This window comes from Solea senegalensis, linkage group LG8, assembly GCF_019176455.1.
Source record: "Solea senegalensis isolate Sse05_10M linkage group LG8, IFAPA_SoseM_1, whole genome shotgun sequence".
In the NCBI taxonomy this organism is placed as follows: Eukaryota; Metazoa; Chordata; class Actinopteri; order Pleuronectiformes; family Soleidae; genus Solea; species Solea senegalensis.
This window is the reverse complement of record NC_058028.1, coordinates 10,354,076-10,377,027: the sequence shown is the minus strand read 5'-3', so window position 1 is coordinate 10,377,027 and position 22,952 is coordinate 10,354,076. Positions and strand designations below refer to the sequence as shown.

The 22,952-nt window shown below is 40.3% G+C and overlaps 5 protein-coding genes and 1 non-coding gene across 6 annotated transcripts; 1 reads left to right on the top strand and 5 right to left on the bottom strand.

Annotated features, from left to right (window-relative positions):
• Positions 1 to 595: 595 nt before the first annotated feature.
• On the bottom strand, positions 596 to 667 carry trnag-ucc. The gene has a single exon. It is a non-coding gene; the product is annotated as a tRNA-Gly (tRNA).
• A 1,643-nt stretch (positions 668 to 2,310) lies between these two features.
• LOC122773519 (olfactory receptor 52D1) lies at positions 2,311 to 3,992 on the bottom strand. The gene has a single exon (XM_044032277.1). It carries the CDS (start codon positions 3,881 to 3,883, stop codon positions 2,939 to 2,941), a length of 945 nt encoding a protein of 314 aa, XP_043888212.1. The 5' UTR covers positions 3,884 to 3,992; the 3' UTR covers positions 2,311 to 2,938.
• A 3,605-nt stretch (positions 3,993 to 7,597) lies between these two features.
• On the bottom strand, positions 7,598 to 8,876 carry LOC122773518 (olfactory receptor 142-like). Its single transcript, XM_044032275.1, has one exon. The coding sequence runs from the start codon at positions 8,792 to 8,794 to the stop codon at positions 7,850 to 7,852; it is 945 nt and encodes a 314-aa protein (XP_043888210.1). The 5' UTR covers positions 8,795 to 8,876; the 3' UTR covers positions 7,598 to 7,849.
• Positions 8,877 to 10,617: 1,741 nt separating this feature from the next.
• On the bottom strand, positions 10,618 to 12,678 carry LOC122773146 (olfactory receptor 486-like). Its single transcript, XM_044031559.1, has one exon. The coding sequence runs from the start codon at positions 11,914 to 11,916 to the stop codon at positions 10,975 to 10,977; it is 942 nt and encodes a 313-aa protein (XP_043887494.1). The 5' UTR covers positions 11,917 to 12,678; the 3' UTR covers positions 10,618 to 10,974.
• Positions 12,679 to 16,646: 3,968 nt separating this feature from the next.
• LOC122773816 (olfactory receptor 10J4-like) lies at positions 16,647 to 17,663 on the bottom strand. Its single transcript, XM_044032751.1, has one exon. The coding sequence runs from the start codon at positions 17,639 to 17,641 to the stop codon at positions 16,694 to 16,696; it is 948 nt and encodes a 315-aa protein (XP_043888686.1). The 5' UTR covers positions 17,642 to 17,663; the 3' UTR covers positions 16,647 to 16,693.
• Positions 17,664 to 19,579: 1,916 nt separating this feature from the next.
• LOC122773156 (olfactory receptor 11A1-like) lies at positions 19,580 to 21,701 on the top strand. The gene is made up of 2 exons (XM_044031583.1): positions 19,580 to 19,678; positions 20,691 to 21,701. Exon 2 carries the CDS (start codon positions 20,698 to 20,700, stop codon positions 21,634 to 21,636), a length of 939 nt encoding a protein of 312 aa, XP_043887518.1. The 5' UTR covers positions 19,580 to 19,678; positions 20,691 to 20,697; the 3' UTR covers positions 21,637 to 21,701.
• The last annotated feature ends 1,251 nt before the right edge of the window (positions 21,702 to 22,952 follow it).

The window sequence follows — 22,952 nt, the reverse complement described above, 5'->3', positions numbered from 1 at the left end:
CAGCCACAGCTTGCAGCGCCTCCCGGCGGACAGTAACTGAAACCGTCACTGTAAGTACTGAAATCCATCCACCTCATGCCACTGTTTATTGGAGAGCCAACATATCATTCTCTCATCAGTTGATAATCATGAGCTGTTTTTGACATGAATGTCACTGAGCTGGCTGTTAACATGAAAAGTTTGAATGGTAAGATAATCCTTTATTTGTCCCACAACGGCACAGCACAGCAGCAAAAGACACTGTAGGTAAAGGTAATAAATAATAAACAGGAATTTCCATGTGTACGAATGAATCTGGAAAGATATTGACACCTTTTAACTAGGGGGCCCCAAACAGCCACTTAGTTTGCTTAAGCGTGCCCTGCCTAGACTTCTACAGGTGAGGCACTTGATGCTTTCCCCCAGCTCATTTCTTACCTGGTTAGGGGGAGAGGGACAGATTGGAGCCGGGGGAGTTGTGTGGTGAAGTGGGACAGGGGGTGAGCTGGGAACTGTAGGCAGTTCTAAAGCTAATCCATAATTCACTCATGTTGGAACAGCTGATTTTAAATCATCTGTCAGTCAGAAGTGCAAAAAAACAAAAATGAAAAACCAATGCGTTGGCCGGGAATCGAACCCGGGTCAACTGCTTGGAAGGCAGCTATGCTAACCACTATACCACCAACGCCACATGTATACAGTAACATCTGGCACAAATCGGTCCCTGACCCTGTACGACTCGATTTTTACAGTTCTGTGTGGTTCATCATGTTTCAATCGTAGTGTTTCTATGAAGAGTGTAAAAAAGTTTTCTGTAAAGGTTGGACATGTTCGTGTTAAGTAAAAAAAAAATACTTGGCAAAAAAGAAGTTCGTGTAAAGTCTGTAAAAGCGTGTGTTAAGTTTCAATAGTCTGTAGAACGTTAGGAAACGTTTGTGTGGCGTTTGAGAACGTTTGCCCTTTTTCAAGTTAGAAAAGAAGTGTTCAAAAAGTTTGTGTAATGTTTGAAATTTGCATAAACGTGAAGATGAAGTGATCTATCTCATCACGTTGTCTGAAGCCTCCACATCATCACAACAGCAAGGTGAGATTTCCACCGCTAGAGGGCATGAGAACACAAGAGTGTCACATCAGCATTTCATGGGAGAATGTCCTTCAGCTCCCACTGTCACAGATTAATGACACGCTGATGAATGACCTATTGACCTCAACGTGTGTAATGATTTCAACACTTCACACAATAACAGACCCAGTTACTAAAGATAGATAGATTGATAGATAGAATGCTGATTCGCGCATGTCCCCACTGTATTTATGTATTTTTTTTAGCTGAAGTGTGGATGTTTGACGTACGGACACATAGGCCCCATTCTGACCTGGTATTAACATCTATCCTGAGTAGACAGCCTGTGCTGCAGGCACACCCTTGTTAAATTGCCGGGAGAATAACTAGAATAGCAGTTTTAATGTTCTTTTTTTTTTTAGTACTTTTTGCTCAGGTGTGTTTATTCAGTTTGCCTGTAGGTTGTGCTGAAAAAAAGGACATAACACACTATATTGCACATCCTTAGAGCCTGTGTATACATGTTTTAACATCATCTATCTTCTACCACTGCATGTGTTCAGATCTGTACTTAGTTCTGTCCGCATGTGATCGGATCACTCAGGACGAATAGTGTAGAGCTGATTGTGCTTTATACAGTACGTTAAGTTGTTCAGTGGCTAAAATCTGGTTCTACACACTTCAAAAGACCTCGACTATGACTGACCTCTTTGACGTCTTCACCTGTGCACAGGTGAGTAAGTAACTTTTTCTTTAACCTGTTTATTTTTCATAGTTTGAGTCACAGTGACGAATGGTTTCAGTAATGAATCCCAGTAGAGTTTCTCTACCTGACTGTCATCTCCCTGAGGATGCAGCCTGTGTGGACACCTGGACATTCTGGAGGGTTGTAAAGCAGCTTTCGTTAACAGGCCAATTAGCCGTCACTATGGTTACTGCTGAAAACAGATGCATCTCCTTGAGGAGTTTGTGTTGATGTAACAAAGGAAGCTCACTGAGGTGATGTCACCATGGTGACTCTGACCATTAGCATTGAACTTTAACAACTTTATGAACTTTATCAAACATGTTAGAAAAGGAAAGGACACAGTGGTTGGAGGTGAACGCCCCCCTGTGGTGAGAATCAGCATGTGAATAGGAGTTAAACATGATTTTAGCCACTTATAAAAAGACTCACCTTATGTCTACTGTATCATAAACATATCACAGTATGAAGTGTATTGCAGTATAAACTCTTTTTTAATAACATTTTTATTAAAGCTATTCAATATACACAACGCACATCAATAAAGCAATGACCCGTTACCCGTAAGATATTTGTGATGCAACATCCATTTATTTCATTTTCAGTCGATATTAAAATAACCAAAAACTGACTTATGACATATGTTCCACATTTTGCCAACTTGTAGATCATCTTTAACATTTCCAACAATGATTTAAACTTCAAGCACACAGTCCTTTTCATTTGGCGTCATGTTATGATACTGTGTCTTCTTCTTCTTCTGGCTTCTCGCTTTAGAGGTCGCCACAGCCTGATAGATATTATTTTTGTTAAACAACAGGTGAACATCATGTAGTGCACCCTGAGAAATGATTATTATGGGCTATAAAAATGAATTGGACAGATAATCAGTACCAGCATCTTGTGAGAAGGGAGTGTACTACATAAAGGACAGCACCGGCCCACTTCAAGCACTGTGTCACAATACAAACATTATCAATCACATGAACTCTGTCACATTAATAGAAACATTATCGACACGTTTAGGTTTACGTTATCACAGTATAACGTATGACATGAGCATTATACATTTCGTCACAGTGTAACATTTATCAGCATGTAAATTACTTTATCGGTAATATCCATAAGTGTTTTGTATTTTAATTTTTTGTTCAATTGAAGTTGCAGTTCCGTTTTTTATCCTTCAACCTTTTGCTGATACTTTGTCGAATCTCCTGCATTTTGATCCCATAAATTATAGGATGGAGCAGAGGGGGGATGATGAAAAAATTCACAGTGATGAAAATCGTGACAACTTTTGGGAGGTCCCGACTAAGTCGGTTGTAAATGACTCCGAATAAGGAAGCCACAGAGAAGTTAATGAAAGTGACTAAGTGAGGTGTGCATGTCTGCAGTGCCTTCCTCTGGGAGTCCTTAGATTTTTTCACAATCACCATGAAGATGTGGACGTAGGACAGAATGACCAGACAACTCGGGAGCATGATGAAGAAGCAAGCACAAGTTAGACCGTAAACATAAATCACTGTTGAGTTCTTACAGGAGAGGTAAGCGATCGCCATACTGTAACAAACTAACCTGTCAACTGTGTGTCCACACAGTTGCAGTCTGGACGTCAGGTACATCTGCATGCCTGCGAAAGAGCTGAGGACCATGTAAACCACCAGCAACATCAGGTTGACTCTCAGTGGAGTCATGATGGTGTGATAAAGCAGTGGTTTACAGATAGAGACGTAGCGGTCATATGCCATCAGCGCCAGAATACAGAATATACAGGTGCTGTACATGCCATTGAAGAAGATCTGGGTCAGACATGCCTGCAAGGACATTTGCTGATTGTGGTGCAGCACATGTTTGATGATGCTGAGACACACTGATGTTGTGCCCACCATGCCACACAGACACAGGTTCATGAGCAGCACGTACATGGGTCTGCCGTACAGGCGGGGGTCCATGCAAATGACCATTACAAGGAAGACGTTAATACACACACTGGAAACATAGAAGACAAAGACAAACACAACCAGTGCAACATTGTACACACCCAGAGAGCTGTAGATGGTGAAGGTGATCTGCAGTAAGTTCACAGAGTTGTTCATGGTGACACATCAACAAGAAGTTACAAGTCAGAAATCATGTTCACCTGATCTGAGTCCACACAGAGACATGAGTATTGAGGATCCTCATGTCTGAGTTCAACAGACTCTTCTCGCGCCTTCCTCACTGCATGAACTTGCTCTCATCATCACGCTTTATAGTCTTTTCATTCCCTCTGGACCAAGGTTGCCAGGTCTGCGCGTCAAAATCAATGCAACGGCCAATTAAATCTAGCTCAAAAGGAGCCCAATGGCAAGGAAGCTAGCCTAAAATAATAATCCAATATGAGACCTCAGAATATCAAATCCTTTAATTGAGCTAAATCACAGCATACATTATTTCAATGCACTTTACACAGTAAAGCAGAAATGTTATCATATTTTTTATAGAGAAGAGAAACTCATCACGTTCCCAATTTTAACAGGAAGAAATCTCTGACAGAACCAGACTCAAAGATATGCAGCAGTCTGCCTCAGCCGGTTTGGGATGAAAGTTTATGTGTCAATCAAGTGACATTTCCTGGTCAAATATAACTCCAAAGTTCCTTGCAGTGTAACTGGAAGCCATGGTAATGTCATCAAAAGTGACAATGTGGTTGGCAATGGAAGTGTATGTTCTGCTTTCTAATAACATTACCTAATGGAAGCATGTATAAGATGAAGACTATGGGCCCAAATATTGAGCTCTGTGGGACTCCATGATTAAGTTTTCTATTAGGAATTATCATAACATATACAGATACATATGATTCAAACCAGCAAAGTGCTATAGCTTTACGAAGGGCCTTTTTGTTGTTTCCAGGCTACATGAAATTCCTCTAAAGTAGTGGAACACCATTTTCGTTCTAATTTACATAAAGCCTGATTTTGAGCTTGTGTATGTGAAGTATACAACTAGTCTCTCCTTTAATTCACTGCTTTCTTTTTCAGAGGAGCAACACTATATGGCATAGTATGCAGTGAGGTTGCTGCATTATCAAGATTATCTACGAGAGTGGATGTAAAATCAATACAGGTAACTTGAGTTGTATTAAGACTGTTTTATACGTAGCATACCATTGTCATGCTGCTGTTAAATTGGCAGTATGACATACCACTGACTGTGCTGTGAGCACCACCTGGAACTGGGAGCCAACCAGAGATGTGGAGGCTTGTTCTCAGTGTATAGGTATCCAGCCTACTGATGCTAAATACTGCAGTTTTCCATCAGTTCCTCAGAAGAAACCTCTTGGATGAGAGGTGACATGTCTTCAACCTTACCTCCAGTTACCAACAAGTGAACACTTGAAGATACAAAGACCTATGAAGGTTCTCAGTCAGAACACAAAACATATTCTAATGGTTTTTTATTTAGCATTTTTTCCCCAGACCTTTTTAATCATTGAACAGTAGCCTCATTAAACAGGCTACTGTACCTGATGACTTCTTCACATAGATTCATATGTTATAAACCTTATCTTATGTTTAATATGGACATATAACTACATTTGTGCACATTTTCTGAAAGTGTATTAAAATTAAGGTAGATTAGGAATGTTTTTAATATAAAAAACCCTCATATTTTTACAATTATTGCCATAATAATCACAATTATTTTGGTCAGGAAATCGTTCCATGCCTGTCAGAAACACTGCACACCTGATTCAAATGCTCAACTCATCAGCAAACACTGCAGAGGCCTGATAACGACCATTTATTTGAACCAGCTGTGTTGGAGCAAGAAAACCTCTAAAACATGCAGGACAGTGGGTCCTCAGGACCAGGACTGAGAAACACTGGCCTGATGGAGGCCCTGTGATGGACTGGCAAACTGTCCAAGGTGTAACCTGCCTACCTATGTCAGCTGAGACTGGCACAGCACCCCCTGCGACCCTCCTGTGGAGGATAAAGTGGTAGAAAGTGGATGGAGGGATAGCCTGATGGAAGCGTCACTTGGTAAGCTGACATCGATTTAATTTAATTTTATGCACAAAATCAGTTTTTCTGACAGCAATTTTGTTACCAAGAACAGACCAACATCACACACAGTGCAGTTACCTGTATGCTTCATCATATAGGAGTGGCTGAGAGGCTGAGGCTCAGCCCGATTATCTGACACTCTAAAATAAAATCTGTCTCTAGGATTGTCTGTCTGCTAATTGTATCACTGTTTGCTTGAAAGACTTATCCTTAAAAAACAGACACACACTGAAAGGGAACTGTGCCCTTGTACTATTAACAACACAATATAAAACCAGTGACAAAATAAATAACTACACAACAAAATAGTGCCATCTTTGGTTTACTAGATGAATAAATAATGGTTAAATAGATGCATGAATATAAAGTATGACAGTAACCTGTAACAATGCAGAAGAAATGGGGATATTTAAAAGGAAATATTAACAAAACGCCACAGTCATGACTAATATGAGGTCAGAGGTCACAATTTGTGGCTGCTTCTTATTTCAGGTTCAAGAGACACCCTTTTAAAAATGAACTACTGAATAATCAGACATGTCTACCAGACTCTACAAACTTGAGATAAGTGAGATAACCTGAAAAGGTCATTTTCAAAAGAAAGTGACTTGGCTGAGGTTGGGCCCGATTATCTGACACGCTAAACAAAAATAATATACTGAGACTTCAAAATAAGTTGAATGTTTTTATTAACAAAAAATTTAAGAAATAGCAGTCCTGGGGTTGAGTGTTTTAGGGTCACATGTTCAGGCTTTAAACATTTGTGGGGCTGTTGAGTCAACAGATTGCCCAGGTTGTGCTGAAAAAAGGATATTCTTGATATATAAATGATATATTGCACTTACAGCCTCTGTATATACTGTATGTTTAAACATAGTAATGTAACAAAGCAGCTGAAATGCTCTGTGTTCTAAGTGTTAGAACACATGTCTTTGCATCCACATACACACACATGCAGTTTTTCTCAAGCGTGAACTACATAAAATCAAAACAATGTTTTTATTTATTTTATACATGTTCCACAAATAACAGAAGGACACAAATAGATTTACAAGTCCTGAGGTTTATTTCAAGGTTGGCCAATACACGTGCCAGTGTTTCCTTAACAGGTAACAACGGCAGTTTTCTTTTTGCAGTTCTGAAATTCCATAAATGTAAAAAATTATAGTTCTTTTAAATCTATATATCAAACTTATTACATTACTAAAAACCATTAACCTAAAACCAGGTCTGTGTACGTTTCAACATAGTAATGTAAAAGAAGAAGAAGAAGCAGCAGGATTAACATCTCTGCCCATCAGAGGTGGAAATGAATGAATTACATTTACTCAGGTAACTGTAATTGAGTAGGGTTTTAGTGCACTTTTTGAATTCATTTTTAAAACTTGTCATTTTACTTTTAAAGTACTGTACTACTGTAATTTTAAATCACATCCAGTACTGAGTAAAAAATGTTGCACCGGAAACTTTGGCAGTGAATGAGGACAGGTGAATTAGCGCTAATGAAAGTCCCTGAGTGAGTGAGAAAGTTGCAGCATTTGTGGCCTTTGACCCATTTTGACTGATACATTATGTGTTTAAGTTTGCCTTTAATTAAAAACAATGAATGTAAGATATGTAAGAAAGAACCCCAACCTTGTTAAAGTCACCAAGTAACAGTATCTTTTCACTAAGTAAATAAGTAGATAGCTATTTAAACAAGCTATCTTTCCTACTTTAACTTGAGTACATTTTAGACCAGTCCTTTTTACATTTTCTACAAGTAAAATGTTATCAAAATAGTGGTACTTTTATTTGAGTAGAATATTTTAGGACTCTTTTCACCTGCCCATATACATACAACTGTCTGTTCCCACCTACCACAAACTAATATCAAAACTAAAACAATCAACACACCTTAATATAATGGAAAAAACGATTATGATTAATTCATGACTCCTACAAATAGATATGCTGTGACTCCAGAAAAAATGATAATGTCACTCCATCATCTTCTGTCAGATGCACACATCATTTCCTGAAGGTCAAACTCTTACACACCACACGTATTTTGGTCAGGATGAGTCCGTGCATGAGCGGGTTAAAGAACGGCTGACCGATGAGCCAGTACAGGGACAAGAAGACCCGCACAGTTGTGGGGACGCGGCTCATGTCAAAGCGGCCCTGGACGATCTCAAAGAACGCCCCGAACGAAAAGTTGATGAGTGAGGCCAGGTGAGGCGTGCACGTGCTCAAGGCCTTCTGCCGCGTCTGACTACAACCGTTGAAGCAGACTCTGAGGATCCGCATGTACGAGAACAGGATGAGGAAGATGAGCGACACGATCACGGTGAACATGTACACGAGCCCGTACACGTTGTTGACCCTCGTGTCGAAGCACGACAGCCGAACCACGGAGAAGTTGTCGCAGTAGACCTTGTCGATGGTGTTGCCGCACAGCTGCAGACTCAGCGTCAGCGATATCATCACGACAGTGGCCAGCACGCTGTACAGCCACACGAACGCCGTGAATGCGCCCACTTTGGCGGCTGTCATACGCCTGTGGTACTGCAGAGGGTGACAGATGGCCAGGTATTTGTCGTACGACATGACGCTCAGAGTGAATATCTCGACGCTGCCATAGAAATGGATCGTGTAGATCTGCATGAAGCAGAAGAAGGTGGAGATCGTGTGAACGTCGGCGATGATGTGGTGCAGCAGCGCTGGAAACAATCCCGTGCTGCCGTATAGTTCATTAACAAACAGGCTGCACAGGAACAGATACATGGGCTCATGGAGACTTCTGTTCATACAGATAACTGCAATCAGCAACACATTAGCAAAAATGATCAACAGGAAGTAACACAGCACAACCAAGAAGATTACATATTTAACTGGGCCAGGGTCAGAGTAAGCAGCCAGAGAGAAATGTGACACCTGAGAGGAGTTCAACAAAATCTTCATCCTCCTCCTCATCCTCCACACTCACTCACTGAAAAACATCTGTTACTGTCAAAGTTCACTGTACACTAAGACATGTATGACACAGCATCACACACACAGACTGAGCTGATGCTCTGAGTCAGCCTTATTTTAAACATGTGAGAGTGAGAGGTGACACCCACTGCAGCGTGCGCGCACACACACACACACACACAACTGCACACACACACAGTTGCACACACGCATGCACACACACACGCACGCACACACACACACAGCTGCACACAAGTACTTTAAGGATACCTGAGTGAAAGTACCAGAAACCACCCTATTTGTTCAAGAGTGAATGGGGTCTGGGGGTCCTCCCCCAGAACATTTTGAATCTGGTAGATGTGATTTCCTATATTCTGGTGCATTTTTGAGAGCTGGAGAAGGGCAAAAAAAACCCCAAACGCTTGATTGGGGGCCCCCTTGTTCACCTATGCCTCAGGCCAGCCCTGAAGAAGAAGAGGCTGGATTTACTTTGTAGGGAACATGTTTCCCCGCAGCCTGCCGTGTCTTCCCGTCCCCACTTCCAGAAACACTTCCACAGCATTACACACGCAACATAAAAAGTAAAACCCTTTTCTCTTCATGTGAGTAAGCAGAGCCATATTGGCATCCTCACTGTACACAAACACACGCACGCAACCAAAAACAAAGTTTGTGTTATGTTCTTGTGATGTTTTAATCAGTTGTGTACAGGGAACTGGCAGTTTGTGGTATTTGTGATATGTCCTTTGCTTTTTGTTTTGTATGTTTTATAAGTGTTCGATCTTGTGGAAAAACTTGAAATAAAATATGGGAGGGATTAAAAAGATGAGGAGTTAGGATTGAGCCATAGTGGCTCAGTGGTAGGGTGAGTTGTCTTTTAGCTGGAAGATTGTGGATTCAATTCCTGTTTCTGCTAGTCTGTATGTGTCTCTGAGCAAGACCCTTAACCCCATGTTGAAGTGTGTGAATGAGTATTAAAGCTGTGTGAATGTTAAAACTATAGTGTAAAGCAGCTCATCAAGACTAGAAAAGCTCTATATAAATACAGACCATTAACAACTCTTCCTCTTCTGATTTTATTTGGTAGTGACGAGTAACAAAGATAGTTAGAGGAAATGTAGTGGAGTTAAAGTTGCTAGAAGAAGAGATAACTCGAAAAAGGTATTTTTCAAAGACATTGCAGTGGGGTTGCTGTCGCTAATGTGCAAGCTGAAGCTGCACTGAATTACTGACTTCAAGCATTTGAATTTGTATTTGAAGTTTAGTTTGAAATTAATTGCATGAACAAGAAGTTGAAGTGGTTTAAATATGTTGAAATGGACATGAATCTAAAAGGCATTAAAGTCATTGGATAAAGTATGAATAGACTAAAATATACATAGATGGGAATGGTGTGTTGAATAATTAGTATTTTTGGGGAATAAACACAAATTAATATTTGGGTGGAATGAACTGTGTTGAGTGTGTGTGTGTTGTTTTCTTCTGTCCACTGTAATTAGCTGATGTGAATCAGGTGTGTGTTCTCTTGTATTTGTGGTTTTGTGAGGACCAAAATGCATACAAACCATATGAATTGGGGACATTTTGGCTGGTCCATGTTTAAAGGGCTTTTTCAGGGTAAAGAACTGGTTTAAGGGTTAGAATTGGGTTTAGGTTAGGGTCAGGGTTAATTGTGATGGTTAAGGTTAGGGTAAATCGTAAGGGAATGTATTATATCTATGAGGGTCCTCACTATGAATGAATTGTGTCTGTGTGTGCGTGTGTTGGATGGAATCAAACCCATGTGTGAGATTTGCTCAATAATAACAATAACAATACAATAATTCATTTACAGTGACTACTGTGATATAATTTTCCTCAGGTTCAGTATACAGTATATTAATGTGATTACACATTATGCAAATGCAGTGAGATGCCAACAACCTGCTTTTTCTGAACAGTTTAAATGTGAACATTTAAAACATTAAACACTAGACAAAAAGCAGAACAAGAATAAAAGCACGCACTTGTGTTTGTGAATGAGCCAAGATTAAAAATGTATAGCTGTTCATTTTAGAGGCAAGACGCTTGTGCCCTCATGTTCTAGTAATATTTTGCATTTACATACAGCAAGTCCCCGCTCTGAAAGCAGTTTCACTTTGTCTATTCTGCTTTGATTGTTTGGTCTGTTTGTTGCTCACTCACACTTTTCTCCTAAATACCAGGTTCTTGTAAACAATGCGTATCTTGGACATTTGCAGTCCGTACAGTAGCGGGTTGACGAGTGGCTGACACGTGAGCCAGTACAATGACAGGACGATGCGTGCAATGTTGGGTATGTGACTCATGTTGAACCTGCTCTGAACAATCTCGAAGAATGCCCCGGTGGAGAAGTTCAACAGCGAGATCAGGTGAGGCACGCACGTGCTGAACGCTTTCTGCCTCGCTTGTTTGGAGCCCATCACACAGACTCTTAAAATCCTCATGTACGTGTACAGGATCAGCATAATGAGGCAGAAGATGACGGTGAACATGTGCGCCAGGCCGATGATGTTGTTCAGGCTCGTGTCAAAGCACGACAGCCTGATGATGGAGTAGTTGTCGCAGTAGACTTTGTTGATGATGTTCCCACACAGCTGCAGAGGAGCGGTCCTGCTGTACACGAGGAAGATGTTGTTGAAAAACGGATACAGCCAAGTCACAGCAATGAGCCATTGGATCTTAGTGGCTGTTATGCGCGTGTTGTACTGCAGAGGGTGACAGATGGCAAGGTAACGGTCGTATGACATCATGGCTAAGGTGAAAAACTCCACACCACCATAGGAGTAGAGGCAGAACACCTGCAGGAGGCAGAAGCTGGCAGAGACGATGTGGACGTTGGAGAGTATGTTTAACATCAGAGATGGAAACAAGCCCGTGCTGCCGTACAGTTCATTCACAAACAGGCTGCACACAAACAGGTACATGGGTTCATGTAGACTCCTGTTCATACAGATAACTGCAATCAGCAGCACGTTAGAAACAATGATCATCACGTATAAACACAGCACAATCAGGAAGAAGAGGTATCTGAAGAGGCCGGTGTCCACGTACGCTCCGAGAATAAAATAAGACACCTGAGTGGAGTTTAATAGGATCTTCATCTTAATCACTGTTCATACACGGAGAGAAACAGGCACAGTTCACACACACTTCTTTTCATACATAACATACAGGGGACAGAATGTTAAGTCCTATAGTGATCTAAACGGGAGCAAGACTTCTGCACGAATCTGAATAATCTAAATGTGATTTTTCTGAGAGATATTAAAAATTGCAATGTGGTTTGCACTATAATCTTTTAATAATTAAAAGTCAAGTGTCAGTTTACTGTGCCGTATTGAATGCGTTATTTACTGTGAGCGCTATATATAAAAGCTGAAACTCAACCTGCAGCTTTAATGTTTTCTTCTACATCGCTGTTTGTCTACAGGATATAATTACAATGTCTCCTTGTGTACATTATATTGTATTCTCCTCCCTCAGATGTGGCTGTGATCTGACCATTAAATTAGTAAAATCAGATAGGTTGAAAACAGCTACAAGCGTTTAAAATGACCACAAACACATTTTTTTGTACATCTCTGCAAATAAGAAAAGTACATAACCATATTTCAATCATTATTTACAAAGTACGATAATTATTTATATGGAAATACCCAGTAAAGCAAAAGTACATATACACATCGCTAAAAGTACATGACACGAAACCTTTCACATCATGTATGTCAATATTCAGCACAAATAAAAATGAGGATCAACGTGGATCAACAATGCCACTTTCTCCTGAAAGGTAATCTTACTCACATATACCCCAAACCCGAGTGAAACTCACTGTCTGTGTCTGAGCACACACACACACACACACACACGCTCGTCCTGCTGCTTCCAACTTGCTCAGGTCAGGTGACTCCTGCACTGTGTGACCACTGACAACATGATGCAATTTATCTCACAACTGCAGGCCGCACCCACCCATGACAACCCACAACCTGACAGATCTGATTATTAATATTAATAATATTGTGGAGATTTTGATTAACAGGTGAGATGACCAATGATGAGTGATGTGTTATGTTGAAAAGCTTTATTGAAGACCTCTCAGATTCGAGGAGAACTGCAAGAGACGATGGCGATCATCTGAACAGTGAGTCATCATCGCAGGTTCTGGCAAGCTCCATGTCACGTCTGATACAGATCGTTAGTAAACCTTGAGATAGTGTGTCCGGTCCAGATGCCTGGCACCTTGGTATCTAGAGAGAGAACCTTGAAAGGCGCCTAGTTTGTGTCTTATTGTAATTTATGGCTGTTTATGCTGAAGACTATGTACAGTCCCTGACAAAAGTCTTGTTGCCTGGGTACAAGTTGACCTTAAGTGCCCCTTAAATATATGTCTAATAAATGTTATTTTACAAGAAATGGCTAATTTTAATCCCAACAGTTTTTGAAGTAATGTTTTGGTGCCAAATGAAACTTCTGAAAAGCATTCTAACGTTCACAGCTTAGTAAAGCCCACTGAGTCAGTTTTTGCAAAGACAAAAGTCTTGTCGCCTTGTCATATGATGCACCCAATCCTAGATTACAGCCTCTCCTGTGATCAATAATTGATCAATCAATTAGTGGGTGTGTATAAAAAGAACCCCATCACACCAGACATTCACTTCAACTGCAACTTGACCTCTGACAACATGTCTAAGATTCACCCTGAGACCAAAGCATTGATTATCAAGAGGCTGAAGACCAGCTCCACTGCTGAGGTGGCTGACACCTTCAATGTGTCTCAGCGTCAAATACAAAGTGTAAGAAAAAGATTAGAAGAGACTGGAGATGTTTTTGACAAGCCCAGGTCCGGCAGACCCTGCAAGACAACTGCCCGTCCCTTTTCCACTGCAGCAGAGCTTCACCAGGCCTGGTCACCTCAAGTCCCCATGTCAACCAGAACAGTTTGTAGAATTCTGTCTCGAAATGGCCTCCGTGCCCAGAAACCATCACTAAACAAAAGGCAATTAAAAAAACGTGCGGCATTTGCCAAGGCCCACAGCCTGCTAAAAGGATGGACGCTGGAAAAGTGGCAGAAGGTGGATTTCTCAGATGAATCTTCGGTTGAATTACATCACAGCCGCCGCAAATATTGCAGGAGACCTACTGGAGCCCGCATAGATCCGAGATTCACCCAGAAAACAGTTAAGTTTGGTGGTGGAAAAATCATGGTCTGGGGTTACATCCAGTAAAGGGGTGTTTGAGAGATTTGTAGGGTGGAAGGCAATATCAATAGCCTAAAATTTCAAGAAGTATTAGCTACCTCTTACATTCCCAAACATAAAAGGGTTCAAATTTTGCAGCAGGATGGTGCTCCATCGCATACTTCCACCTCTACGTTAAAGTTCCTCAAGGCGAAGAAGATCAAGGTGCTCCAGGACTGGCCAGCCCAGTCACCAGACATGAACATCATTGAGCGTGTCTGGGGTAGAATGAAAGAGGAAGCATGGAAGACAATACCAAAGAATCTTGATGAACTCTGGGAGGCAGGTAAGACTGCTTTCTTAGCTATTCCTGATGACTTGTATGAATCATTATCGAACCGCATGGATGCAGTCCTTCAAGCTCATGGAAGTCATACAGGATATTAAATATGGATCTCACAGCACCACTGCTTAATTTGCTGATGTCAGTCAGTCATCATCTAACCGCTTTATCCTCCACCAGAGGGTCGCGGGGGGTGCTGTGCCAATCTCAGCTACATCGGGCGATAGGCGGGGTACACCCTGGACAGTTCGCCAGTCCATCGCAGGGCCACACACAACTAGAGACAAACAACCATTCACTCTCACACTCACTCCTATGGTCAATTTAGAGTGTCCAATTTACCTAATCCCCACACTGCATGTTTTTGGACTGTGGGAGGAAGCCGGAGAACCCGGAGAGAACCCACGCACACACGGGGAGAACATGCAAACTCCATGCAGAAAGGCCCTTGTTCCAACCGGGGCTCGAACCTGGGTCTTCTCGCTGCAAGACGAGAGTGCTAACCACTATACCACCATGTGGCCCTTTGCTGATGTTATGCAGCATATTTTTGTATTTGAAGTAAATTATTTGTTCAATTTTCACATTACTCTCTGTAGGCGACAAAACCTTTGTCTTGCCAAAATCTGACCTTTCTGTGTTCATTAAATGATCAAGCTTTCTTCAGTGAAGCAAATTTATTTTAGTATATTGAACATGATTTGGGAGGGTTTTAGCTTTCATATGAGCCATTTCTAAAACCAATGGATTAATTTAAAGTTAGGTTATGAGCTGTTTTCTTTTACAAAATGGATAAGTGACAAGACTTTAATCAGGGACTGTAAGTAATTCAATAAATATTGGCTGAAGAATTGTAACAATTGTTCTCCCTGTGTGTGTGCGTGTGTGGGTTTTCTCCAGGTTCTCAGGTTTCTCCCACAGTCCAAAAACATGCAATATGGGTGTTAGGTAAAGGACATTCTAAATTGACAGCAGGTGTGAGAGTGAGTGCTGTGATGGACTGGCGATCTGTCCAGGGTGTACCCGCCTTTTGCCCTATGTCAGCTGAGATTTGGTCCACTGTAGTTGTTTTAGATTGCTTTTAAATAAGCTATTCATTAAATGACTCAGGTTTATATTGGAAGGCCACGTGGAATTGATTGGAGGGCCGCATGTTTGAGACTGCTGGTTTTATTGATACTGATATTGTTTGACAATCGTGTTCATTCTATGTTATTTTAAACAGATGAAATGAGAAGACTCACTTGTAACAACAGTACACTTAACCGTATAACTACTTTATTGGGGCTTTTCCATTTCAAAGCAAGTGCCACAGACACACGCACATTTCTTCAGACGTTAATCACATTGTTCAACTTCCTCACTGACTTTCTGTCCCAACCTCTTGTTTTTCATTTGAGCGCTCTCTCTCAATTTATTTGATTCTTTATTGTCATTGTATAAACAAACAACAACATTTCAGGTCCACCGTAGCTTAATAAACGTTATATATTTTTTTAAAAAGGTAGAAAGAATATATTAAAGGAGCCAATTCACAGATACAAATACAGCAACTGTCCCCCATTTCTGATCGCACATTGTGACAATGGAAGAATCTCTAATCAATCCTCACAATTACGTGATCAGTAATAACCATTAATTATTGGATTGTGACATTTTGTAGCTTATTTGATTAGTAACCTCAATTAAGTCATTCATCTGTAATATTAAAAATAATAATTTGTTTTCCAACACATTTCTATCAATATTGACAATATTGTCTTTATTCAGTTTTTTTATAGCAAATATCAGTTTCCACCAAAACAAAATATAATAGAACCAAAAACAATGAACTCAGAGAGCACAAATCTCTGCCAATGGTTTAAAAATGTAATTATTTCCTCTCTTTGCCATTAACTTCATGCACAGAAAATGTCATCTCAAACAGTCTCACCAGTCCACCACAGGGCCAGAGTGACTTATATCCTTATATCTTTTCAGCACAACCTATAGGCAAGCTGAAGAACTATATAAACACACCTGCGCAAAAAGTACTCGGATTGATTTTGTGAAATTTGGAAATATGTCACAGTTTGGCTCGTTTTTAATAAACAAAAATAAAATAAAAATGGTATATTTTGATTTTTATCTTCTGCACAATTATTGATACACCTGTTTTTTTTAAAAATATGCGATATAAAATGAATCATATCTTTGACTCAACAACACGGAATAAGTATTTTGTAAAGCCTGAAGGTGACCTATAAACACACACCACCAGGACCTTGGCATGTTTTTGGACTGTGGGAGGAAACTCCATACAGTTTTAAAATGTATTGACAAACAACAATATGTGTGTGTGTGTGTGTTTGTGAGTTACATTTCAGCAGAGATGAGACTTTTACAGATGACTCTCATTTTGGACAAGTTGAGGCCATAAACCAGAGGATTTAACAGCGGCTGACAAGTGAGCCAGTACAGAGATAAAAATATCCTCATCATGTTGGGAATGTTATTCATATTAAACCTGCTCTGCATGATCTCAAAAAAGGCCCCACAGGAGAAGTTGAGCAGGGAGGCCAGGTGAGGCGAGCACGTGCTGACTGCCTTCTGCCTCGTCTGCTTACAACCCGAGAAACAGATCCTCAGGATCTTCGCGTACGAGACGAAGATCAGCGCCAGGGGCAGGAAGATGGAGCAGCACGTGATGAAGAGGCCGTAGATGTTGTTGACCGTCGTGGCGCCGCACGACAGCTTCACGATGGAGTAGTTGTCGCAGTAAACCTTGTTGATGACGTTTCCGCACAGCCGCAGAGTCGCGCTGAGCGACGTCATCACCACACACAGCAGCAGGGGACATAACCACGCGAAGGCGATGAGCGCAGCGATTCTGTTCCCCGTCATGTGTGTGCTGTACTGCAGGGGGCGACAGATGGCGAGGTAGCGGTCGTACGACATGATGGCCAAGATCAGGTACTCGCCGCCACCGTACGAGTACAAGCAAACGTTTTGCAGGAAGCAAAAGGGGGCGGAGACCGAGTGAACGTCGGAGAGAATGTGAAGCAGCAGCAATGGAAACAAGCCTGTGCTGCCGTACAGTTCATTCACAAACAGGCTGCACAGAAACAGGTACATAGGCTCATGGAGACTTCTGTTCATACAGATAACTACAATCAGCAACACGTTAGCGACGATAATAAACACATAGAAACACAGCACAGTCAGGAAGATCACATATTTAAACAGACCAGGGTCTAAATAAGCATCCAGAGTGAAATGTGACACCTGTGAGGAGTTCAACATCATCTTCATCATCTTTAACATTCTATAGACTCTCTCTCACACACACACACTCACACAAAAGACAAAACAGCACAGTAACAACAACAATATTAAGTACAAAGTGTTTTCCACAGAATAAAATCAAACTCTTGTCAGTTCACCCTCCTGTGAATGGCAAACAACAAACACTTTTCATACAAAGCGATGTGATTCAACACACACGTCCATCACCTGCTGTTTACCACGTAAACAGATAAATAAAACAGAAGGAACTGAACGAGGAAAAGCCGTCACAAATCAAGTAAATAACAATTTCCTGCTGGAGCAGAATGTAACAGATACACGGAGAAAGTCAGCATAAATGACAGTAAATTTTTACTTGAAAATACAGAGCCTTAGTTTTTTCATTGTTTTGAAGATACAATGAGGATATACAGTAGAAGGGCTGTTTTGTATGTGTGTTTTTGAAAAATATGGATATTCTCTGCTGCCCTCAATGTTCCAGGACTGAGACCCTCTGTAGGGTTTTATTCTAGTTCCTGACGATTCTGGAAGGTTCTGACAAACAAGTGGGATTAAGACCATTAAAAACAGGCAAGAAAATAAGAACATGAGTCAGCATCAAGCATCACCATCATATTCATTGTAAGCAGCAGCAGCAGAGATCACAGTTCATCTCATCACATTTCACTAAAGCTGTTGGAGATGATTCCCCTTCGAGACAGCAGTTTACCACATCAGTGTGACAGACGCAGCACACTCCTCACTGCTCTGATCCGCTGGTGCCCCAACCTTTAATGTCTTCACTGGGCATCCACAGGATTGTGACTTTAGGAGCTTGAGGGCAGGGACTTTTATTTAGGCCACCTCCAGACTGTTAGTTGCGCTGTAACACTCAAAAACAAAGAAGCAGACGTTTTACACATATAGACGTTTTACACATATAATAACAGAAACTGAGACAGAATGAGCCGAGTCAGAGGAAAGAAACGTAGCAAGCAAATCTACCGACTTTCTGTCATAAAACTAAATACTTCCTACGAAAAGGAAAAGCACAATTTTGCCGCAAGAGTGAGATCCATCTAACTGTATTTACTGTGGAACAATTACTGATCTGTTTTGTTTATTCAAGTAAAAAGTTTATTTTACGGTTCAACACTTTTTCACCCCCGTGTGTGAAATCTCTAAAGACATGAAAGGATATGTTATAGTGATATCTTCTCAGGCTGACTTGTGTTACTTTTCTTTGACAGTAGTTGGTAACTCTGTCAGATAATCTCCAAACACAAGACAATGAATGTGAATGAATGTGAATATGACGCCATCGTTTTCCTAAAGTAGCGTATTCTGGTGTTGTGAGATTTTCCCAATCTGGGAGCTGTTTTCAGAAAATACCGTTTCAGGTCTCCTAAAATGCCGTCTCCGTGTGGACAAACAAAAGTATGCATATTCACCTAAACCTGTTTCCGTGTGGATCATTCCATTCACACTTTTTAAAAAAATGTCTTCTGCATCAAAATAATCCTTATCAAAATACATTGTGACATTTTGTCATGAAGTGTGAGGTCTGCGTCACTTTCCAAACTGCTCACACCAAAAGTCCCTTGCAGACATCAGGGATTTTTGTTGAACAGCCAAATAAACCACTGAACATATTCTCTAAAGGTTTAGACTTCACTTGACAGACCCCAGAAGAGGTTTCTAAAAATGCATTAAAACCTAAAACCTGTTATTTGTTAATTCACTCAAACCTTTGTTTAACAGACAACAGGGCCAATAGAACAACAAAGTTAAAATAAACCCACACCATTAATAATCGGTACTGTTTCCAAAACTAAACTAATTACATCAACAAACATCATGTGATTTGCAGTGTCACAGCGACAGTGACTGTGATTGGCTGGAGAGCGATATCAATAACCCAGGACATGTTATTTGTCTGTCTTTGTCTCAGTTCAACTCAAGGAAGGCAAATGATGACAATGTGTGTTTTTAAATAATGACACTGAAAGTAAAACCGTCTGATTTTCTCCACATGTTAATCTGTGAGAGTAATTAGTTTTCACATCACTGTGAATGGTGAGTTCAGATACTGTTTTGATGTTTTCTCTTCACGGTGTTTGTGTGTGTGTGTGTGGAACAGTTTCCCGCTCAATGTGACATCAGCTGACTCCACTGCAGCTGTTCAATGTCGGCCAGCAATGTCGGTTCAATGATGCCACTATAACCACATCTTTTTTGTTTTATTGTAATTTGTAATCATTTTCCTGTTATTAATATAACATGTTTTTCTACATTTGCACAGTATTTGTATCTTCATGTGATTGTTTAGTTACATTGCGGTTTTTTTCATAACTCCAGAATGAGCCTTGTTTATGTCAGGACCTGAGACAGTTCTATGGAGGACAAATGTAACGTCTTTAGAGTTTTGATGCTAAATTAATCGACATAGGTTCTTTATGCACACTTCACTGAGATGTTGCTAAATCTTACACACTGTGCCTTTAAGAGCAACCCTCTGCCTTTAAACTGAGCTTCATTAATTTGTCTTTATTTTATCTACTCTATATTTAAGTCTACTCCTATGCTATTATTTTGAAGAGAGTTAAGAGTTATTTGCTCTATATGTTCTTATTGTTTCCTTTCTTTCAGCTTCTCCCTTACATCCTACAGTAAACATCATCTATTTTTGTACTTTTTCTTATTTACTGAAGTATCACGACTGACATGTTTATCTTTGAATTCTGCCGATTCTTGTTCACTCATGAATAGTTTGATTAAACGCAGGTTGTTGAGATTTATAGGAGCCTTTTCTCGGCTCAGTTTCTTCAGTTTTATTTATTTACTTATTATGTTGTCAGAAGGACTGGTGACGCTTTGGTTTAACGTGTGATGTAAAGAGCTGCATAAGTACTATAAGTGCATAAGTAAGTACTTTTATAGTACTTCATACGTTTATATATTATAGTAATTTCTTCCTCAATGTCTGGAAAACACTTCAGACTAAAAAAGTTGTACATAAACAAACTATTATCATTAATATCATTACTGTGATAAACAACAGTTTCATGGTTAGTGTCTTGTGTTTTAGGGTGAAGATGATGAAGATGATGTTGAACTCCTCACAGGTGTCACATTTCACTCTGGCTGCTTATTCTGACCCCGGTCTCTTCAAATATGTGATCTTCCTGATTCTGCTGTGTTTCTATGTGCTGATCATTGTTGCTAATGTGCTGCTGATTGTAGTTATCTGTATGAACAGAAGTCTACATGAGCCTATGTACCTGTTTATGTGCAGTCTGTTTGTAAATGAAGTGTATGGCAGCACAGGCTTGTTTCCAGCCCTGCTGCTTCACATTCTCTCTGACGTTCACACCATCTCTGCTGTTTTCTGTTACCTGCAGATCTACTGTGTATATTCTTATGCCACAATTGAGTTATTCTGCCTCACTGTCATGTCCTACGACCGCTACCTCGCCATCTGTCGCCCTCTGCAGTATCATGCATGTATGACAAGCAGAACAATCGTGCTGCTCATCGCCCTGAGTTGGTTGTTCCCTCTTCTTGCAATCATTGTTTTGATGATGCTGACTTTACATCTGCAACTGTGTGGAAACGTCATCAACAAAGTTTACTGCGGAAACTACTCCATTGTGAAGTTGGCGTGCTCTGATGCAAGAGTCAATAACATTTACGGACTTGTGTACACCATGATCTCCATTGTTTTCCCGCTCATACTGATCTTGATCACGTATGTGAGGATTTTAAAAGTCTGTTTCTCTGGTTGTAAACAGACGAGACAGAAAGCTGTCAGCACACGCACACCTCACCTGGCCTCGCTGCTCAATTTCTCCTTTGGCTGCTTATTTCAAATAATACAGAGCAGGTTTGATATGAGCAGTGTCCCTAATATTCTGAGCATCTTATTATCATTGTACTTCCTGACATGTCAGCCGCTGTTCACTCCGCTGCTCTACGGACTGAAAATGTCTAAAATCTGCACCATATGTAAACGTCTGCTGTGTGGTGGCAGATGAATCAAAGTGAATTACTGTCATAAGTAATGTTTAATGTCACTGGAAACTGAATTAAACATGTTATTGATCAAGATTTGAAATTGATTCTGTATGTTATAAAAAGTGGCTTTGTTGTTTTGTTTTCTTTGATCTGAGTGACATGCAAACAACAAAGCAGCTTTCATATCAACTGAAACCACTACGCTCTGAAAAAGGTAATATTCAGTTACAATTACCTCAACTTTTAAGCTCAATGTGTGATGACATGGGCCATGAAGAGTATTATGGCCCATGTTTGTGTTAGAGCCTGTTTGAAGACTTGAGGACCACAGAGCATTGAACAATTTTTTTTAAAAAAACGAACAAAAACCTTTTAGTCTGGCTTTTAGTTTGATCCCTATTATTTTTTTCTTTTTAATATTTTAGAAATGTTTAAGTTGTCTTATTGCTAATATATATTTGACTTATCCCTGGATGTACAACATGGTTTTACTTTAAAATATAGTTTTTCTGAGCCATTGTATTTTGAATCATTTGTGCTGAGTTCTCATCCTCCTTATAATTAAGTGTCCATGAGAAAATTTAGTGATGATTTATTGCTGTTTTCAGGGCTAGTTATGTCCATGTTCACGTCTCCAAAAATCAGAACAGAAACCTCAGTATTATGGATACTGTTTTCTTGCCATAGGCGCTCATTACAGAGAAAGAGATTAACGTAGCAATCATATCATTATGGTTTCAGGTTTGATTTTTGATTTAAAGTATGTTGAATTATTACTTTCCACTATCTAATGTGATGACATCAGCACTCACACGCGGCAAGTAGTGAGTGATGCAGCACCGTCAGCACCCCCTACTGACAAAGGGTGGAACACACAGCGTGGAAAGTTTTTTTTTCTCCTTTCAAAAAAATAATTCCGAAATTTAATTACAGTTTACAGCCGTGAATGATAATTTGCTTGTCCAGTAATATATTAAAACGTGTTTAAAGTATGTTGAATTATTACTTTCCACTAACTTACGATGACGTCACCACACCCAGGTCAAAGTGTAAGGGTCAGCGCCGTTCAAAAACGACGGAGGGAAAACGATGGCACAGAAAATCTAATATTTCTGGATTTTCTTTATTTCTTCACGCCCAAAAGCAACTAAAACACAGAGTGATGGCGTAGTCAGTGCCCAGTTAGGCAGAAGTGTGTTACAACTGATGTTATGAGTGTGTCGAGTTCCCGCTGGAGAAGTTCACGATCCTGAGCATCAGCCCTGTTAGCACAAGAGGAAACGTTAGCAGCACGTGAGTAAAACTGTTTTCAGAAAAAAAATACACAAACAACGTG

What these genes read in the sequence shown, in the direction of transcription:
- LOC122773146 (XM_044031559.1), bottom strand. Translation starts at nt 11,916, where the DNA reads ATGAAGATCCTATTAAACTCCACTCAGGTGTCTTATTTTATTCTCGGA.
- LOC122773518 (XM_044032275.1), bottom strand. Translation starts at nt 8,794, where the DNA reads ATGAGGAGGAGGATGAAGATTTTGTTGAACTCCTCTCAGGTGTCACAT.
- LOC122773519 (XM_044032277.1), bottom strand. Translation starts at nt 3,883, where the DNA reads ATGAACAACTCTGTGAACTTACTGCAGATCACCTTCACCATCTACAGC.
- LOC122773156 (XM_044031583.1), top strand. Translation starts at nt 20,698, where the DNA reads ATGATGAAGATGATGTTGAACTCCTCACAGGTGTCACATTTCACTCTG.
- LOC122773816 (XM_044032751.1), bottom strand. Translation starts at nt 17,641, where the DNA reads ATGTTAAAGATGATGAAGATGATGTTGAACTCCTCACAGGTGTCACAT.